The sequence below is a fragment of the Rhamphochromis sp. 'chilingali' genome (assembly GCF_963969265.1).
Source record: "Rhamphochromis sp. 'chilingali' genome assembly, chromosome: 18".
Classification (NCBI taxonomy): Eukaryota; Metazoa; Chordata; class Actinopteri; order Cichliformes; family Cichlidae; genus Rhamphochromis; species Rhamphochromis sp. 'chilingali'.
The window spans coordinates 4033132-4046831 of NC_137945.1; the positions used below are offsets into that span (position 1 = coordinate 4033132).

The 13700-nt window shown below is 40.5% G+C and overlaps 1 protein-coding gene across 2 annotated transcripts; it reads left to right on the forward strand.

The window, feature by feature from the left end:
* Nucleotides 1-3051: 3051 nt before the first annotated feature.
* ssr1 (signal sequence receptor, alpha) lies at nt 3052-11903 on the forward strand. Of its 2 annotated transcripts, XM_080865927.1 has the most exons (10): nt 3052-3210; nt 5654-5781; nt 5905-6001; nt 6101-6204; nt 6283-6441; nt 6610-6686; nt 6788-6866; nt 7093-7186; nt 8021-8035; nt 9058-11903. In XM_080865927.1, exons 1-10 carry the CDS (start codon nt 3141-3143, stop codon nt 9123-9125), a joined length of 891 nt encoding a protein of 296 aa, XP_080722053.1. In that variant the 5' UTR covers nt 3052-3140; the 3' UTR covers nt 9126-11903. The 2 variants fall into 2 exon arrangements, with proteins under 2 accessions (XP_080722053.1, XP_080722054.1); XM_080865928.1 differs by lacking the exon at nt 8021-8035.
* Nucleotides 11904-13700: the final 1797 nt, after the last annotated feature.

Here is a 13700-nt window from a genome sequence, read left to right on the forward strand (position 1 = left end):
CAGAAAGCACAGAGAGATGAATTGAGACACTGATGGTTTTTTGGTCTTTTTATGGGTTTTGTTGGCATTAAGAAAACGACAGATTGTCAGCAGACTTTCATTTGAAAGGATGCAGAAAAAGAAGAAGAGGAGCAGGGAATGAAAATAATTAGATCTGTCTTCTCTCTAGACGTGAGCCCGAGAATGAAAAGGAAAGAATGAAAAGTCAGAAAATACTTTTTTCTTAGCAGTGATGCAACCACAAGGAAGGAGTGGGGCAGGCGAACAGGAACAAGGTTTAGAAACCTCGAGTTTGAGCATTTATTTATCCCGGGTTTAATTCATGTTCAGGGGAGTGTGGTTTTGTTTTTGACTTCTGATGTACAGTAACCTGTCGACAAACCACCGACAGATCATCGGTTTTAAACAGCAGCAGTAACCTCTGTGTTTGTAAAGGACTTAACTAACACACTGTGTCTTTCTGTTTCTCGTGTCATGCTGTCTGAATATCTCTGCACACAGTAAAAGTTTATATTTCCTGAAATCTGAAGAGACTGTTTAAGTACGTCGGACTGGAGATTTCTGGACGTTGCAGACTATTTTGATACACGGGCTCCTGTCCACGTTTGGGAAAGTTATATTTTACTCTTGTGTGTATCCAGTAAGTCGTGTTTTTGGGGTTTCTTGTCTTGCTGTGTGGATTGCATCCCAGTCATGTACTGAATAAATCTTCACTCAGCCATGATTTGTCATTCTAGCTGGAAACCATTTTTGCATTTTGTATGTTTTATTTCATAAAAATAGATGCAATAGAATATAATTTACTGAATATTCATGTGTTGATTGTGTTAAGTTTTGAAGAGACGCTGTTTCTTTTGTTTTTGGTTCATGCTTTGATGATTTTTTTGCTTCTAATGTCACAGTTTTTTTCTTATTTACTCAGTATATCATCACAGATTTTACTAAATTTATTTACATATTATTTGAAATTATAGATCATTCAATCTCGGCCTGTTTTGCCATGTGATAATTGCAGTGTGTTCCATATGGGAGAAATAAAAAACAAATAAACAATCAACAGAAAAGTTCATCTTATTTAGAAATACGACTCAGATCCTGTTATTGCATCTCTGAAAGTGAGACGTTTACTGATGCCAACAGCAGATATTTAGCTGTTGTGTCACATCACCTTTCATGGACAAAAATATTTCTAAAAATGTGCAATGATGATTTTTAAAATGTATTAGATGTGTTACATCTAATCTGGGGGGGGAGGGAGCAAAAATAAATAAAATAAGACATCAGCTCAGCCGAATAATTACTTTAAATATGTGGACACAAGTGCAGCAAATACAGCATAAAGCTGAGCCATCAAAGGTGTGAAACACTAGGACATACAGCATGTTTGAAAACCATGACAAAGAAGCAAACTGAGGGTTTAAATACACACATAAGGTCATTAGTGACAGAGGACACATCTGGGGAAAAGAAGCACAGGTGAGCAGAATCTAACTATACAAGGGGACACAGAACTTAAAGCATGTGACATGAAGGAAAGTAAGACAGGAAGTAACAGAACACAAGACTAACACAAAAAAAGGGTCAGAAGATGCACAGAAACGAGACTAGGAGACATCAAACAAGGAGCTAAGAAACATAAATACCTAAGTCAGAAGCACTGGAAATGCTATACCCAAAAGACTAAATAATATAACACTTGAATGTAAGCTACCTAATAAACCCAACAATAAATTGTGAAAACCACAAAACTCAAAACACGAGGTCAAAGATCCAAGAGCTCTGGTTTTTCTTGCCATTGAATGTGTGAGGTAGTTGAATGCAAGGACACTCTTAAAAAAATCAAAATAAATAAATCTTGACGTCAAGAGTTTCACTTCTGGTTAAAGTACCAGGAGATGATGTGGAAATGGTTACAGAATATATATACATGCATACAGTGTATTAGTAGTAGTATTGTTTTTGTTTTTTTTAACTTTTATCTGTTTTTGTTTTATACTTTATCTCTGTGTGAAGCACGTTGTGATCTTTTATCTAGAAATAAATAAAACAAAATTTTACTTACTAACTGTTCAGCACCTTTCATCCTGGTTAGTGAAGTTCAAAGTGCTGCACAGATGACTGACAGTCTGATAGTAAAACAGAGGAAAGTCTAAAGTAGCAAAACAACATGCAGTGACAAGGAATTTCAAATAAATTGTAATAAAAATAAAATTATTTTTTATAAGTGGCATTAAAACGTAATAAATCTTATAAACAGTCAGATTAAGAGTTTGCCATTAAAAATATGATGAATAAAAATAATTAGCAGTTGTTGTTTTTTTAAAATAATATTGCTAATTCATAAAAAAATATTTTTTCTTTACTTTTATCATTCTTTTTCTCATATCTGTTGTGGAACATAACGCTGAACATACAACAGGAGAAAAGTGCGCACTGACAGAAAAAACAAAGAAAAAAACATCTGTATATATTGCATATTGTGATTTGGATGTGTACGTGACTGAATTGTACGTGTTTGAACGCAATTTGTGGCTACAACAGCAACAACGTTAAACTGCACTGTCCCTTTTAAATAAAGAATTAGTATTATTAATAGAAAACAGTTTAAAAAGATTAGACATTCATTTTAAAGCATCAGAAACAAGTTTTCGTTCTAGCTGCATCTGCTAATTTATTCTGACATTTCGTAGAAACTCCCAGTTTCTTTATATCTGCAACAAGAAACAGTACTATTATTCATTCTTAGAATTAAATATGAAATGTAAGTTATGAATAAAGGTCATTCTTTCAGCACTTGATCAATTAAAGTTCGTTTTTATTCTGTTTTTTTCTCGGCAGTGTTCACTTCCGGTTTTGTTTCCTTTGCATTCGTGCTTCCTAAACTTCCCCAACTTGAGCAGAAAGTCCACAACTCAGGTCAGCTGTTCTCTGTAAAAGTTATATTATTCTTAACAATCTCAACCGTGTCCAACCATTTTTATACCAACACAACTGCGACCTGAACGGGGGCTGACGCCACACCACAAACTCCACCGTGACTTCTGCGCATGCGTCATAGTTAGAGTAACGGAAGCAGTACAGCGACGCTCATAGACAGCCTGACCGACGCTGAATGAGAACGCATTGATTTCGACTTCAAAATGATGAAATTTCTGCCGAAACTTCTGCTACTGGTGTTGTTAGCCTTTCCGGCGACTCTCCTTATCAAAGGTGAGTCTGTTTGTAAAGATACGAAGAAAAGCGCAGCGATTTAGGGGGAAAAGAAGTGTTAGCTGTCGAGCTAAGTAGCTGCTGTGGGGAAAGGGGAAGGCCGCTCTCCATTAAGCGTGCTGGTTGAAGTGAAGCGTGTATATAAAAATGAAGGGATTCATCGTAAATGTGGGGCAATTAGAGGGATATCTCCACGGTGGATTTCGTTTTCGCAAATGCCTCTTGTTGTTTCGTGTAATTTAGTGTAAGGTAGCTCACGTCAAGGTACTTTAAACGCCTGGTTAGACTGACGTGTCCTTACTGTTAGCAGGGAAGCTAAGAGGCTCAGTTAACGTGCTGCTTTATTTCAGCTCCTTTATTTCCTCTCTGTGTAAACGGAGCCTCGGAGTTGCCACACATAATATGATGTAATCAACAAAACTTGTGAAAGTTGCTGAAAAACGGGGTAAAGTTACTTTTGTTGCTACGCTAGCTTACTTAGCTTAACCCCGCAGAACTGAATCACAGAGGGACTGTTACTTCAAATGCCCGCTTAATTAATGTAAGTAGATAATTAAGTCTGTAAGAGTATGGCTTATTTACTCAATTGGTCTGCACACTGTGCAGCTGAACGGCTGTTTGAGGCCGATTAAGTTATCTGGATCGTATCCTGTTGGCTGTGATTGTAAGCTGTGGGTTAGTTCGGCGTTTACATGACGAAACGGACGTGTTGGCTTCCTATTTCTTTTAAGCAACACTGTTTTTACATCACGGGCCTGTGGATACGCTTTTAGAGAGTTTAACAATAGCAATTTTATATTAGGGTATTGATATTTGTAATCATAAAGTCTAACCAAGAACATGGTGTTGTGTGGATATTATGCACATCATTATTATCACGGTTAATAATGTTGTAACAAGTTTCATTTTAATGTGTTGGTTAATCCCTGGCCTTGTGTATATGCAGACAGAGTGAGGGGAAGTAGTGGGACTAACCTGACTGTGTTATTGGGTCGCTGTCATGAGTCATAAAACTAGGCAGCATGGTGGTGCATTGGTTATCATGGTTGCAAAACAGCAAGAAGGTTCTGAGTTGGAGCATCCTGGATGGAGAAGTCTGCAGCCCAAATAGATGCATGTCAGGCAAATGGGTGACTCTAAAATGATCTTGTGTCAGTGTCTGACTCTGTTAGCTGGGGTATGCTGCCTTCATTTGGATAAGCTTTTAAACAAGTGGATAGCTGCACCCTAATTGACAGGGTGTGACTGCACTGATGAACTAAACAAAGGTATTTGCTTTCACGCAGATCTGAATGTTAAATGTTCAAAAATGTTTGCATGCTAGTGTTATTCGTCAATTTTCTTAACTCTTTATCCAGTTCAGCGCGGGCTCCATCCACACTGAACTGGACAACAGACGACTGTTCCAGCTGTCATGGGGCGAAAGGTGTGGTGCAGCCTAGGTTATGCTCTCCATTGTCATCTCTCTGCGCGATGCAAGCCCAAACTGACGTCACAACTGCTGGCATGTGCCACACTTTGGCATCATTTCAGTTTTTCATGCTTCTCTTAACTTTTGTAATGTGCCATGTGCAGCCAGCTGGGTGGAAGAGAAAACTGTTCGATCAACTTGGTTTTTTTGTTTTTTGTAAACTAAGTTTTTAGTTGTATATCAATACCACAGTTCAAAGGTTCCCTGATTACAGCAGATGTTGAAACAGCAGAAACTTCTACACTTACACCAGCACTGATGCAGACCAGTTCAGGAGAGAACTGTGGCGAGTACCGTGCGCCTTCAAGTTACAGTTTGCGCTTGATACAACCAGTGAACCAGTGTGGTGACCATAAATGCCAGTAAGGTTTAAATACATGTGACTCGCTACCGTTTAGTTCTAGAACTAAAGATGGCTCTTGGGTGAGAAGTGAAGTCCAGTTGCCTTCTTCACTTGACTTAGATCTGAGATGATGGTCGTCTTGGAAAATGTAGAACTGTTTTTGTTTGTTTATAATATATTTACATGGAGACTTTGATGCTTGTATCTACCTTTGAAAGATTGTGTGATGTTACCTTAACAAAATCTATCATCCCAAGCTTTAAACCACCAAAAGTAGAGTTTGTAATTTCCAAGTTTTTAGGTTGTAGTGAATGCTGCAGCTCGGTGTTTAGCTTGGTCTGGATCTGTTCTCCAGGCTATGCTTGGATTGTTCTTAAGCACACGTGCAACAAGTTTGAGAACCATGTAGTCTTAGGTACCAGAAGAACATTGATGGAGTACAAAGTCATATCTGTGTTGTGGTCAATTTTAGGCTTGCATCCATTTTTCCAACCATCACGGAGCTCATTGGTGAACTGAAGATGTGCTTTAAATATCAGACCCTCTGTAGCTGCTCCGGGGTCTTTGAACCATTACATGAAATAAAGATTGTTTATAGGCTTGGTAAAAATTCCCATACTTTCTGTCAGGACCAGTGGCAAGTGCCCAGGATTTGACTGAGGATGAGGAGGCTGAGGCTGTGGATGAAGACGTGGTGGACGACGTGAACGAAGAGGATGATGAGGCAGAAGTGGAAGATGATGATAACACAGAACTGGTAAGTGATTAAATTGGCTGTAGAAATGTTTTCATAGATGATGCAAGTTTTCGCTGTTTACTGTACCGTGATAAACGTGAACCTGTTCTTCGTCCCGTTACCTAAACCTGTGCGCTTATCTAGACGGAAGAAAAAGAAGATGAAGAGGAGGAAGCGTTGGTTGGAGAGGTGAAGGCTTCCCCCAACGCTGACACAACCATCCTGTTTGTCAAAGGAGAAGGTGAATGTCTTTGTGTATCCGCCCTCTTGTTTTCATTCAGCAGTTTCTAGATTTTCCTGTATTGAAACCCCCGTTTGATTCATGCCATCCTTCCTCTAGACTTCCCAGCCAACGACATCGTTAAGTTCCTTCTTGGCTTCACTAACAAAGGGTCGGAGAACTTCATCGTAGAGTCTCTGGATGCTTCTTTCCGTTACCCACAGGTAAGAAAATGAGCTGTAACAAATATTCATAGCTGTAGCTTCATCTCTCTCTAAATTTGTCCTGTTGTCCCCTTTCAGGATTACCAGTTCTACATCCAGAACTTCACCGCTCTCCAGCTCGGCACCGTGGTTCCTCCCAGCAGACAGGCCACCTTTGAGTACTCCTTCATCCCTGCAGAGCCAATGGGTGGGCGGCCATTCGGACTCGTCATCAACCTCAACTACAAGGACAGCAGTGTAAGCATGACTGGTTTAAGCTCTTCTAATGTCAGCGATGTAACAAATCAGATTCTGTGTGGAAATTTGGGACAATAAGTAGGAAAAAGTGATCTGTAGCCATTATTTTCCACCATTGCGTTTTGTTTCTTTATTTACATTTCTCATCCATTCTTTTCCCACCTACAGGGAAACGTTTTCCAGGATGCTGTGTTTAACCAGACTGTCACCATCACTGAGAGAGAGGATGGGCTTGATGGAGAGACGTAAGCATGCATATATATATATACACACCCAATCTGGCTTTTTTCCTCCCCCTTTGCCTGCATTTGTCCATAAACCCACCCTCTCTCTCTCTCTCTGCCAGGATCTTCATGTATGTCTTCCTGTCAGGTCTTGGGCTGCTCGTGGTTGTAGGCCTTCACCAGCTGCTGGAGTCCAGAAAGGTGCAGATACCATCAGATGAAACTGTTTTTAAAGAAATGGGTAGTTGAGGGGAAAAATAAACCCTTTGATGGTTTAGCTAGTGTTTTTTACATCAGGATCTGCAGGTGTTTGTCACAGACTTAAACTCTTTGGAGCTTTTGGCCAAAGCATGAGCTATATGAGGTTGAGTTGGTGTATTAGCAAAAAAAAGAAGAAGCAGACAGCTCATTCTGTGTTTGTTTGTAGAGGAGGCGTCCAGCTCCAAAGGTAGAAACGGGAACTTCGAGCCACAACGACGTCGACCTGAGCTGGATCCCCCCAGAAACACTGAACCAGATCAGTACGTACTCCTCGCACACATCCTGTGACCTCATCAGCTCGCACACAAGCTTTCTTTTTTATGTACTTTATTATCTGCAGACACAGAAATCCAACTGTTTATACACCACAAGTCTCAGATGAGATTGTCAGCTTCATCCGAACACTCCCTCTCAGAGCACCTTTTAAGCTTTTCTTCCTCACAGAATCAGCTGATTCACGCGTGCAGGTGTATCTTTTGTAACATTGAAAACATTCACCAAAATTACATTTAATTCCTTTAATTAAACAAAAGACTACACGAGCTTTAACCATTTAAATATGGAAGTGACTCTGCAGAACAGTAGCATGTTGGCTGTTTTAGAGTGAAGTAACACGAGCACTGGACCACATGGACATCATTTGCAGTGAGCCACACGTTTCAGTGATATTTAAAATACAACCTGATTATAGGAGGAGGAAATTTCAGGTTTCAACAGTGCTTGCACAGATGGTGTTTAATTTCATTTCTTAGTACATGCTTAGTTTAGGGAGTTGGACTACTTTTAGGTTCATAGATTTCTCCAGGTTAAACATCTTAGCTTTCATCACGGGTCCCTGCAACCTCTGCTTCCTGTGCAGCTCTTGAGGTTGGCAGACGTCTGTAGAGCTGCTGTTTCTCTCCGCACCCAAACATTTTCGAGTTTATTATATGAACAGGTTCAGGATATTTGCTGCTGTTGCTGCTCTGTTCTTTCTTCCTGCTTCACCTGCTGTTTCAGAATGATCTTAATCCTTGACTGAGCACGAGGATCACTCACCTTCTTTCTCCTCCTCTCTCTGCTTTCCTTGCTCTCATGTTTTCCTGCGTCTTCAGTGCAGAGTCGCAGAGGTGAGGTCTGCTGCATGTCGTGTGTTTGTGTGTCTGTAACACAACTTTGGTCCTGATGTTGGAGTGTTTAGTGTTCTTCTCCCACTCCTGGTGCTCCAGATGTTCTGATCTGTTAGTGAGAAACTGCAGAAAGTTAAACTAAACACAGTTTCCCACTGACATCACGTCACATTATTCACCTGTTTTGTGATCAGACCATCTGGTTCTTGGCATTCTTCCTTGTGTGTGAAAGTTGGTCTTAGAGAGTGGTGGTCACAGTAAGCGGGGTTGTGGTGCAGCTGCTTGGTTGGATGTTGGCTATAAAAATGATTTTCCTTCTTTCATTTTTACTTAACCCAGCAAACTCCTCCAGTATCTGGAAAACATGTGAAGACGTTAGTGATCCCGTTGCTTGTTTTTGTCATACCTGTGATATTTTCATTACTGTTACAGATGTTATAAAATCCTCTAAAGTCTTCAGTTACAACTTTCAGTCATTTTTATACAAAAGGCAGTCAACCCAAGTTATGTCAGTCGAGTTGCAGGTGTAAAATACTTTTAGTCGCACATTACATGTGTGGTCATTTTCCCCCTACACACTGCTTGTAGGAAGAGAGTCAAAACCAGGTGTCGCTGCCTGATGGTAGCAGAAATAACAAAGTAGTTGAGCAGGAGCATCCTTTTTTTTTTTTTTTTTTTTTTTTTGGTTGCTTGAAGTTTTCTTTGGACCTTAAACAATAACTTCAAGGAAGTTTCTTTGGAATCACGTAATTATTTCAAAGTTCCTTAGTTTGCTTGTCAGATGTAATAAAAACCTCAAACCTGTTAATGGAGTCTGCACTGTAAATAATACATGTGTGAGAAAGCTTCAGTGAAATGTTTTTGGAAGACACATTTGGTTTTTTGGGGTTTTTTTTAAGCATGTTCTGACCTCATGTTTGGCCTGATTCTGAGAACATAAAACCTGCAGGTGTGTGGCATCACCGCTCTGTTTTCAGAAAAAAAATTACAATTCACCTTCTTAACATCTTCTCCTCCTTCAGACAAAGCATCTCCCAAAAGATCTCCTCGCAAGAGGAACCAGAAACGCTCGGCCGGCTCAGACGAGTGACGGCTGACAAACGTCACTTCAACAAAAATTTCATCCACCCGTGGAGGAAGAGGAGGCGACGGGCTGAGAGCTCCACCGTGAGCACACTCTGCCCTCTGCTGAGGAACTTTAACCAGTGCCAAGCACAGCGATGGCTGGCTCAGCTTAAAAACTGTTGAACACACACACACACACACACATACACTGCAGCCCCTTTTGTTTAACGATTACTTTTTCTGACGCTGTCACAGAGAGATGTGGGGAGGCTCATCCTCTAACAGGCATGTTGGCCGTTTGTTTTCTCTGAAGGTTGATGGGTTTTCTTCAAAGATCAGATTTTTTTTAAGCCTTGGTAGTACAACTGCTGACATTATCATTGTGAGACAGTATTGATTGTGTTGTTTGCCTCGCACACTGACGCAGGGCTGAAACGATCAGGATCATTTTTGTCTAATTCGACTCTTCTTTCAAGTTACTGGTTCAGAGTAGAAACACTGGTTAGTTGCAGCCCTGCTCTGATGTGTGGAGGAGCTACAGTAACAGATGCAGTTTTGTTGTTTTTGACATTTTTGTATATTTTCTCTGTTCGTTGATTTTGTCTGCACATAATTTTTGGTTTTGTTGGGATTTTGTAGACTTAATCTGCTTCCCTTCTGTCTGCTGTCCCTCTGTGTTTCACCCTTTAGTCACAGTCACTCAGTTTCCCTTCTGCAGATACTCAGTTTTTTTTGTGGTCTGATCCCGTCGGTCAGCTATCAGCGCCGTCCTTCTTAAACTGTAACTGACGTTTTGAGCTAACGTTTCAATGCTCATGTTATATTTAGGGGGGAAAGGTCCAAATCTTTGTCTAACAATGATGAAATATTGTTTTGGTTTAGCACAGAAAAGAAACCGGCCGCAGTAATGCAGTGCGGCCAGTAGGAGGTGGTACGAGTAGATCTCCAGAAACTCACCAGGCATTAATCTCTAGTTTCTCCTTATGTAATTGATTAACCGTGTATTTCAGCAGGCAGCTAATTATTGAGAGAGAATATGGAGATATTGATTATCTGCCTGATAAGACAGATGGACGACATGACATCCAGCAGCTGCTGAGTTTCTTGTGCTACAGAGGCTGTGACCGGCTGCCCGCCATCATCACAGTCACTGTGACGCAAACGTTCATACTGTGTGCTGCCTCAGCGTGTTTTACTTTACTGTGATATAGTGAAGAGCAGTCATGCTCATGTTCCACGGGGTTTTTTGGCAACTAAATCAAAGTTATGCAAAGCTTCAGTTTTACAGTGACGAACCTCCTGCAGTTCTGTGGTGTGCTGGACTTTTGAGCTTCTGAGCCAAATCATTTTAGCAGACGATGTGCTGCTGACTTTGTGCGTGAAGTTGATCCGTTTGAGTTTTTTGCTTGTCCTTCTACTTTTTGAGATTTTCAATTGTATTAAAATCCAGAGTTTCCAGCCCATGGTGCCGGGAGAGCGTCATGGGCTGGAAACGGTGACACGAAGCTCCATCATGTTAGAAAGTGTGCCAGTTGTTAGGTGGACAGACAGAAGCGGAGAAACGGATCAATATGGAGCTCTGAGGCAGGAACGGATCACCATCAATCAGCATTTGGCTCAGAAGCTGATATCCAGCACGTTATGTTGTTCACGCTGTAAACACAGAGTCTGCATGAATTTGATTTAGTTGGAACTAAACTCATTTAGTTCTTATGATTTTTCTTCACCATATCATAAAGAAAATGTGCGAAACACAAAATTTATGCCACTTAAATTTTTGGCCATGGTTCTTTCTCGACAAGGCTTCTGAGTTTTCTGTGCTGTGAAGCGTAAAGTCTGTTATTGTCAACGAAAATCGTCCAAGTCCTGTTTTTAGAACAGTTTTCATTTAGGAATCTGAAAAAGTTCATTAGGCAGAAAATGTTTTGCTTATCCTTCTTTAAATCATGTGAAAAGGTTAACTTGGTCTCTGGGAGCCTCTGAGGGGAGTAACCATCATCCAGCAGGTTCATCGATAGCAAGAATAATCTAGTTACAGCCTTAAGCATTAAAATGCATGAAAGCAACTTTCTTTTCTCTCATTAACATGAGTATTTTAACATATGAGACGCAACTCATGGGGTTTTGTGAAATCGGATGTTATGTTTCTCCCGGCTCGCCCTGTGAAATATCTGCATCGTGATGTTACGTCAGACCTGCGAGTGGAGACCCGAGTGTCTCGTCAGGTGGACTCATCAGCACTGTTGCGCTCGCTTCGGGCTCTGGCTCAGAAGATGACGGGTAAAGACTCATAAGAATCTAACAAACTGAACGGTTCGGGTCCTCTCCACGTGTGCCTGTTTTCTACCTTTTCCGTTTGTACGTTTTTATTCACTTCTGGCTTCTCTCCTCAAGCAGCCTGTGCAGATCAGAAAAATGTTGAAGCACTGGTGTAAATACTGGCTGACTTATGCTGATTTCAGAGCAAATTTACCGAGCTAATTTATTCAAGACGAAGATTGGGATTAAAGGGGAGGGGGGTGGGGTTTGTATACTGTACCACTAGGGGGCATCAGATTCTGCAGGGCTTGAGCATCAGATGAGGCTCCTGGTCTGCAGAGATGTCATTTCCTGTAAAGCTTTTTGTGGATATGGAAGTTGACAGCTGTTCACTGAGGCTCCCACATCCACAAGCAGCCAAGCTGACAGGTTTTTGTTATGTTTCTGTTTTTCTAAAATGATGGGGGCTGTAATTCAGAGATCTGAGCTTGTTCTTTTATTTGCTTTTAAATGTGCAGGAAATAAACTGAGGATTTGCTGTAGAGCTGCTGCTTCTGTCGTTTTTATTAACAAAAAAGAAAGCGTAAGATTTTCTTTTCTCCATTTGTGCAGAAAAGTGAAGAATGAGGGTTTTTACAGAGTTCAAAGGAAGCGGAAATGAGGTTTGGTAATGGTCAAAACAAAACTGGGTAGATGAAACAAGCAGGAAAAAATCTTACAGATGAGCGCAGGCAACAGTAAAAAATACTACAGATTAATGCGAAGTAATTCACGTGTTTAATTTTAGTATATTTAGAACAAAGTTTGTCAGTTACAGTTGGAGTATGAACGTTAAAGCTACAGAGGTTGCATGAGCACACTGCAAGCAGAATGAAACATGCTCACCACAGTGTAAACGTGCGTGGTCCTTGGTGATGTCATTAACTGACTGAAAGGCCCCCGCTGACTGTGCACTGGCTGGCCACTTCATTAGGCACACCTGTTCAATCGCAACTGTCTAATCTGCCAATCACACGGCGACATGGCTCCAGTGGGTGGCGCTGAGGCACGATGCGCTGTTAAGACATAAACCTCAGAGAAGAAGAAAGCAACTTTTATTTTGAAAACTCGCTCTCCTGCAGCTGGTAGGCTTTGCTAAATATGCTTCCCAGCTCATCATGGCCTCGCCAGCCTGACTCCAGCTTTTTCACGGACTTCCCCTTCAGTCTTTGGTAGTGATGGTGAGATGAATCCTAGTGATGAACTGAAGCTTTTCATTTGCTCTACTGCGCCATCAAGTGGACGATTCAAGTGAAACGGGCTCTGTGATTATAATGATGTGATGTGTAAACCTCTAAACTGAATAAATAAATTGTGTTCGTGGTTATTTATCCCGAATATTGTCTCAGTATGTCTGATACAAAAGAGAAACTGGAAACTATCAGGACAGAGTTTTGCTATGATTGTGTAACTGTTAGGGCTGTGTGGGGAAATTTTGCCTCAGACAGTCAGAAATATTATAATTCAGATCATGCATCAGTACATTTTGTATATTTTTATAGATATAAAAAGAAAGCTGACACTTTGGAGACTTTATCAAAGGTGTGAGCATCAGCAGATGCCTTTGTGTCAAAGTAATTGAGGATAAAACACAGAAAAACGTGAAGGCGATTTTCTTGGCCTGGATTTTAAAAATATATTCTGCAGTACATAAAAAACAAAAGAAAACCATTAATCAACACATGAACATTACCTGATGCAGCTGAAGTGAAGCAGAGCAAAGTTACAGAGGTTTGATTAGAGACACAACTAAGCGTTTTGTAATTTTGCATAATTTTAAAAACTTTAAATTTCTTCAGTATTGAACGGCAGAAATTAGCTTTTCTTTTCGGAATTAAGTAAAAGGAAAAAGTAGCGGCCGACAGCCTGTAAACAACGGTAGAATTGTGCGTAACAAATAAGCGAATAATGCAGAAAACAGATTTTTAGACTGGAAACTGTTCTTGAAGTACACAGAGAGAGAGCTGTGCATGAAGTGTGATTTTATTGTGGTGGAAACAAAACAGCAAAAGTCAGAGTGAATTCATGACGATGTTTATGTGAAGCGTAGTTTGGATCTTCTTTTGCTGCTGGTTCGCTCAATATTGTTTGGAGAGAGATCCGTCGGAGGCTCCGTGCTTTGTGTTTACGTCTTTGTGCAGAATCCGTGTTCCTGCTCTCATTTACTGCTTTAGCTGTTTGGTGGTTGTTGAAATTTTGTGAGGTTTAACCTGAGATTCTGGCATTTCGGGCAAAATGAATTTATATTTAAAAAAATGATTCAGGATTTTAATGAATCGATATGACGTTATCCAAGTATCGA

What these genes read in the sequence shown, in the direction of transcription:
- ssr1 (XM_080865927.1), top strand. Translation starts at nt 3,141, where the DNA reads ATGATGAAATTTCTGCCGAAACTTCTGCTACTGGTGTTGTTAGCCTTT. An exon ending in ATGATGATAACACAGAACTG is followed by an intron (nt 5,782 to 5,904) that starts GTAAGTGATTAA and finishes GCGCTTATCTAG; the next exon opens with ACGGAAGAAAAAGAAGATGA. An exon ending in AGCTGCTGGAGTCCAGAAAG is followed by an intron (nt 6,867 to 7,092) that starts GTGCAGATACCA and finishes GTTTGTTTGTAG; the next exon opens with AGGAGGCGTCCAGCTCCAAA.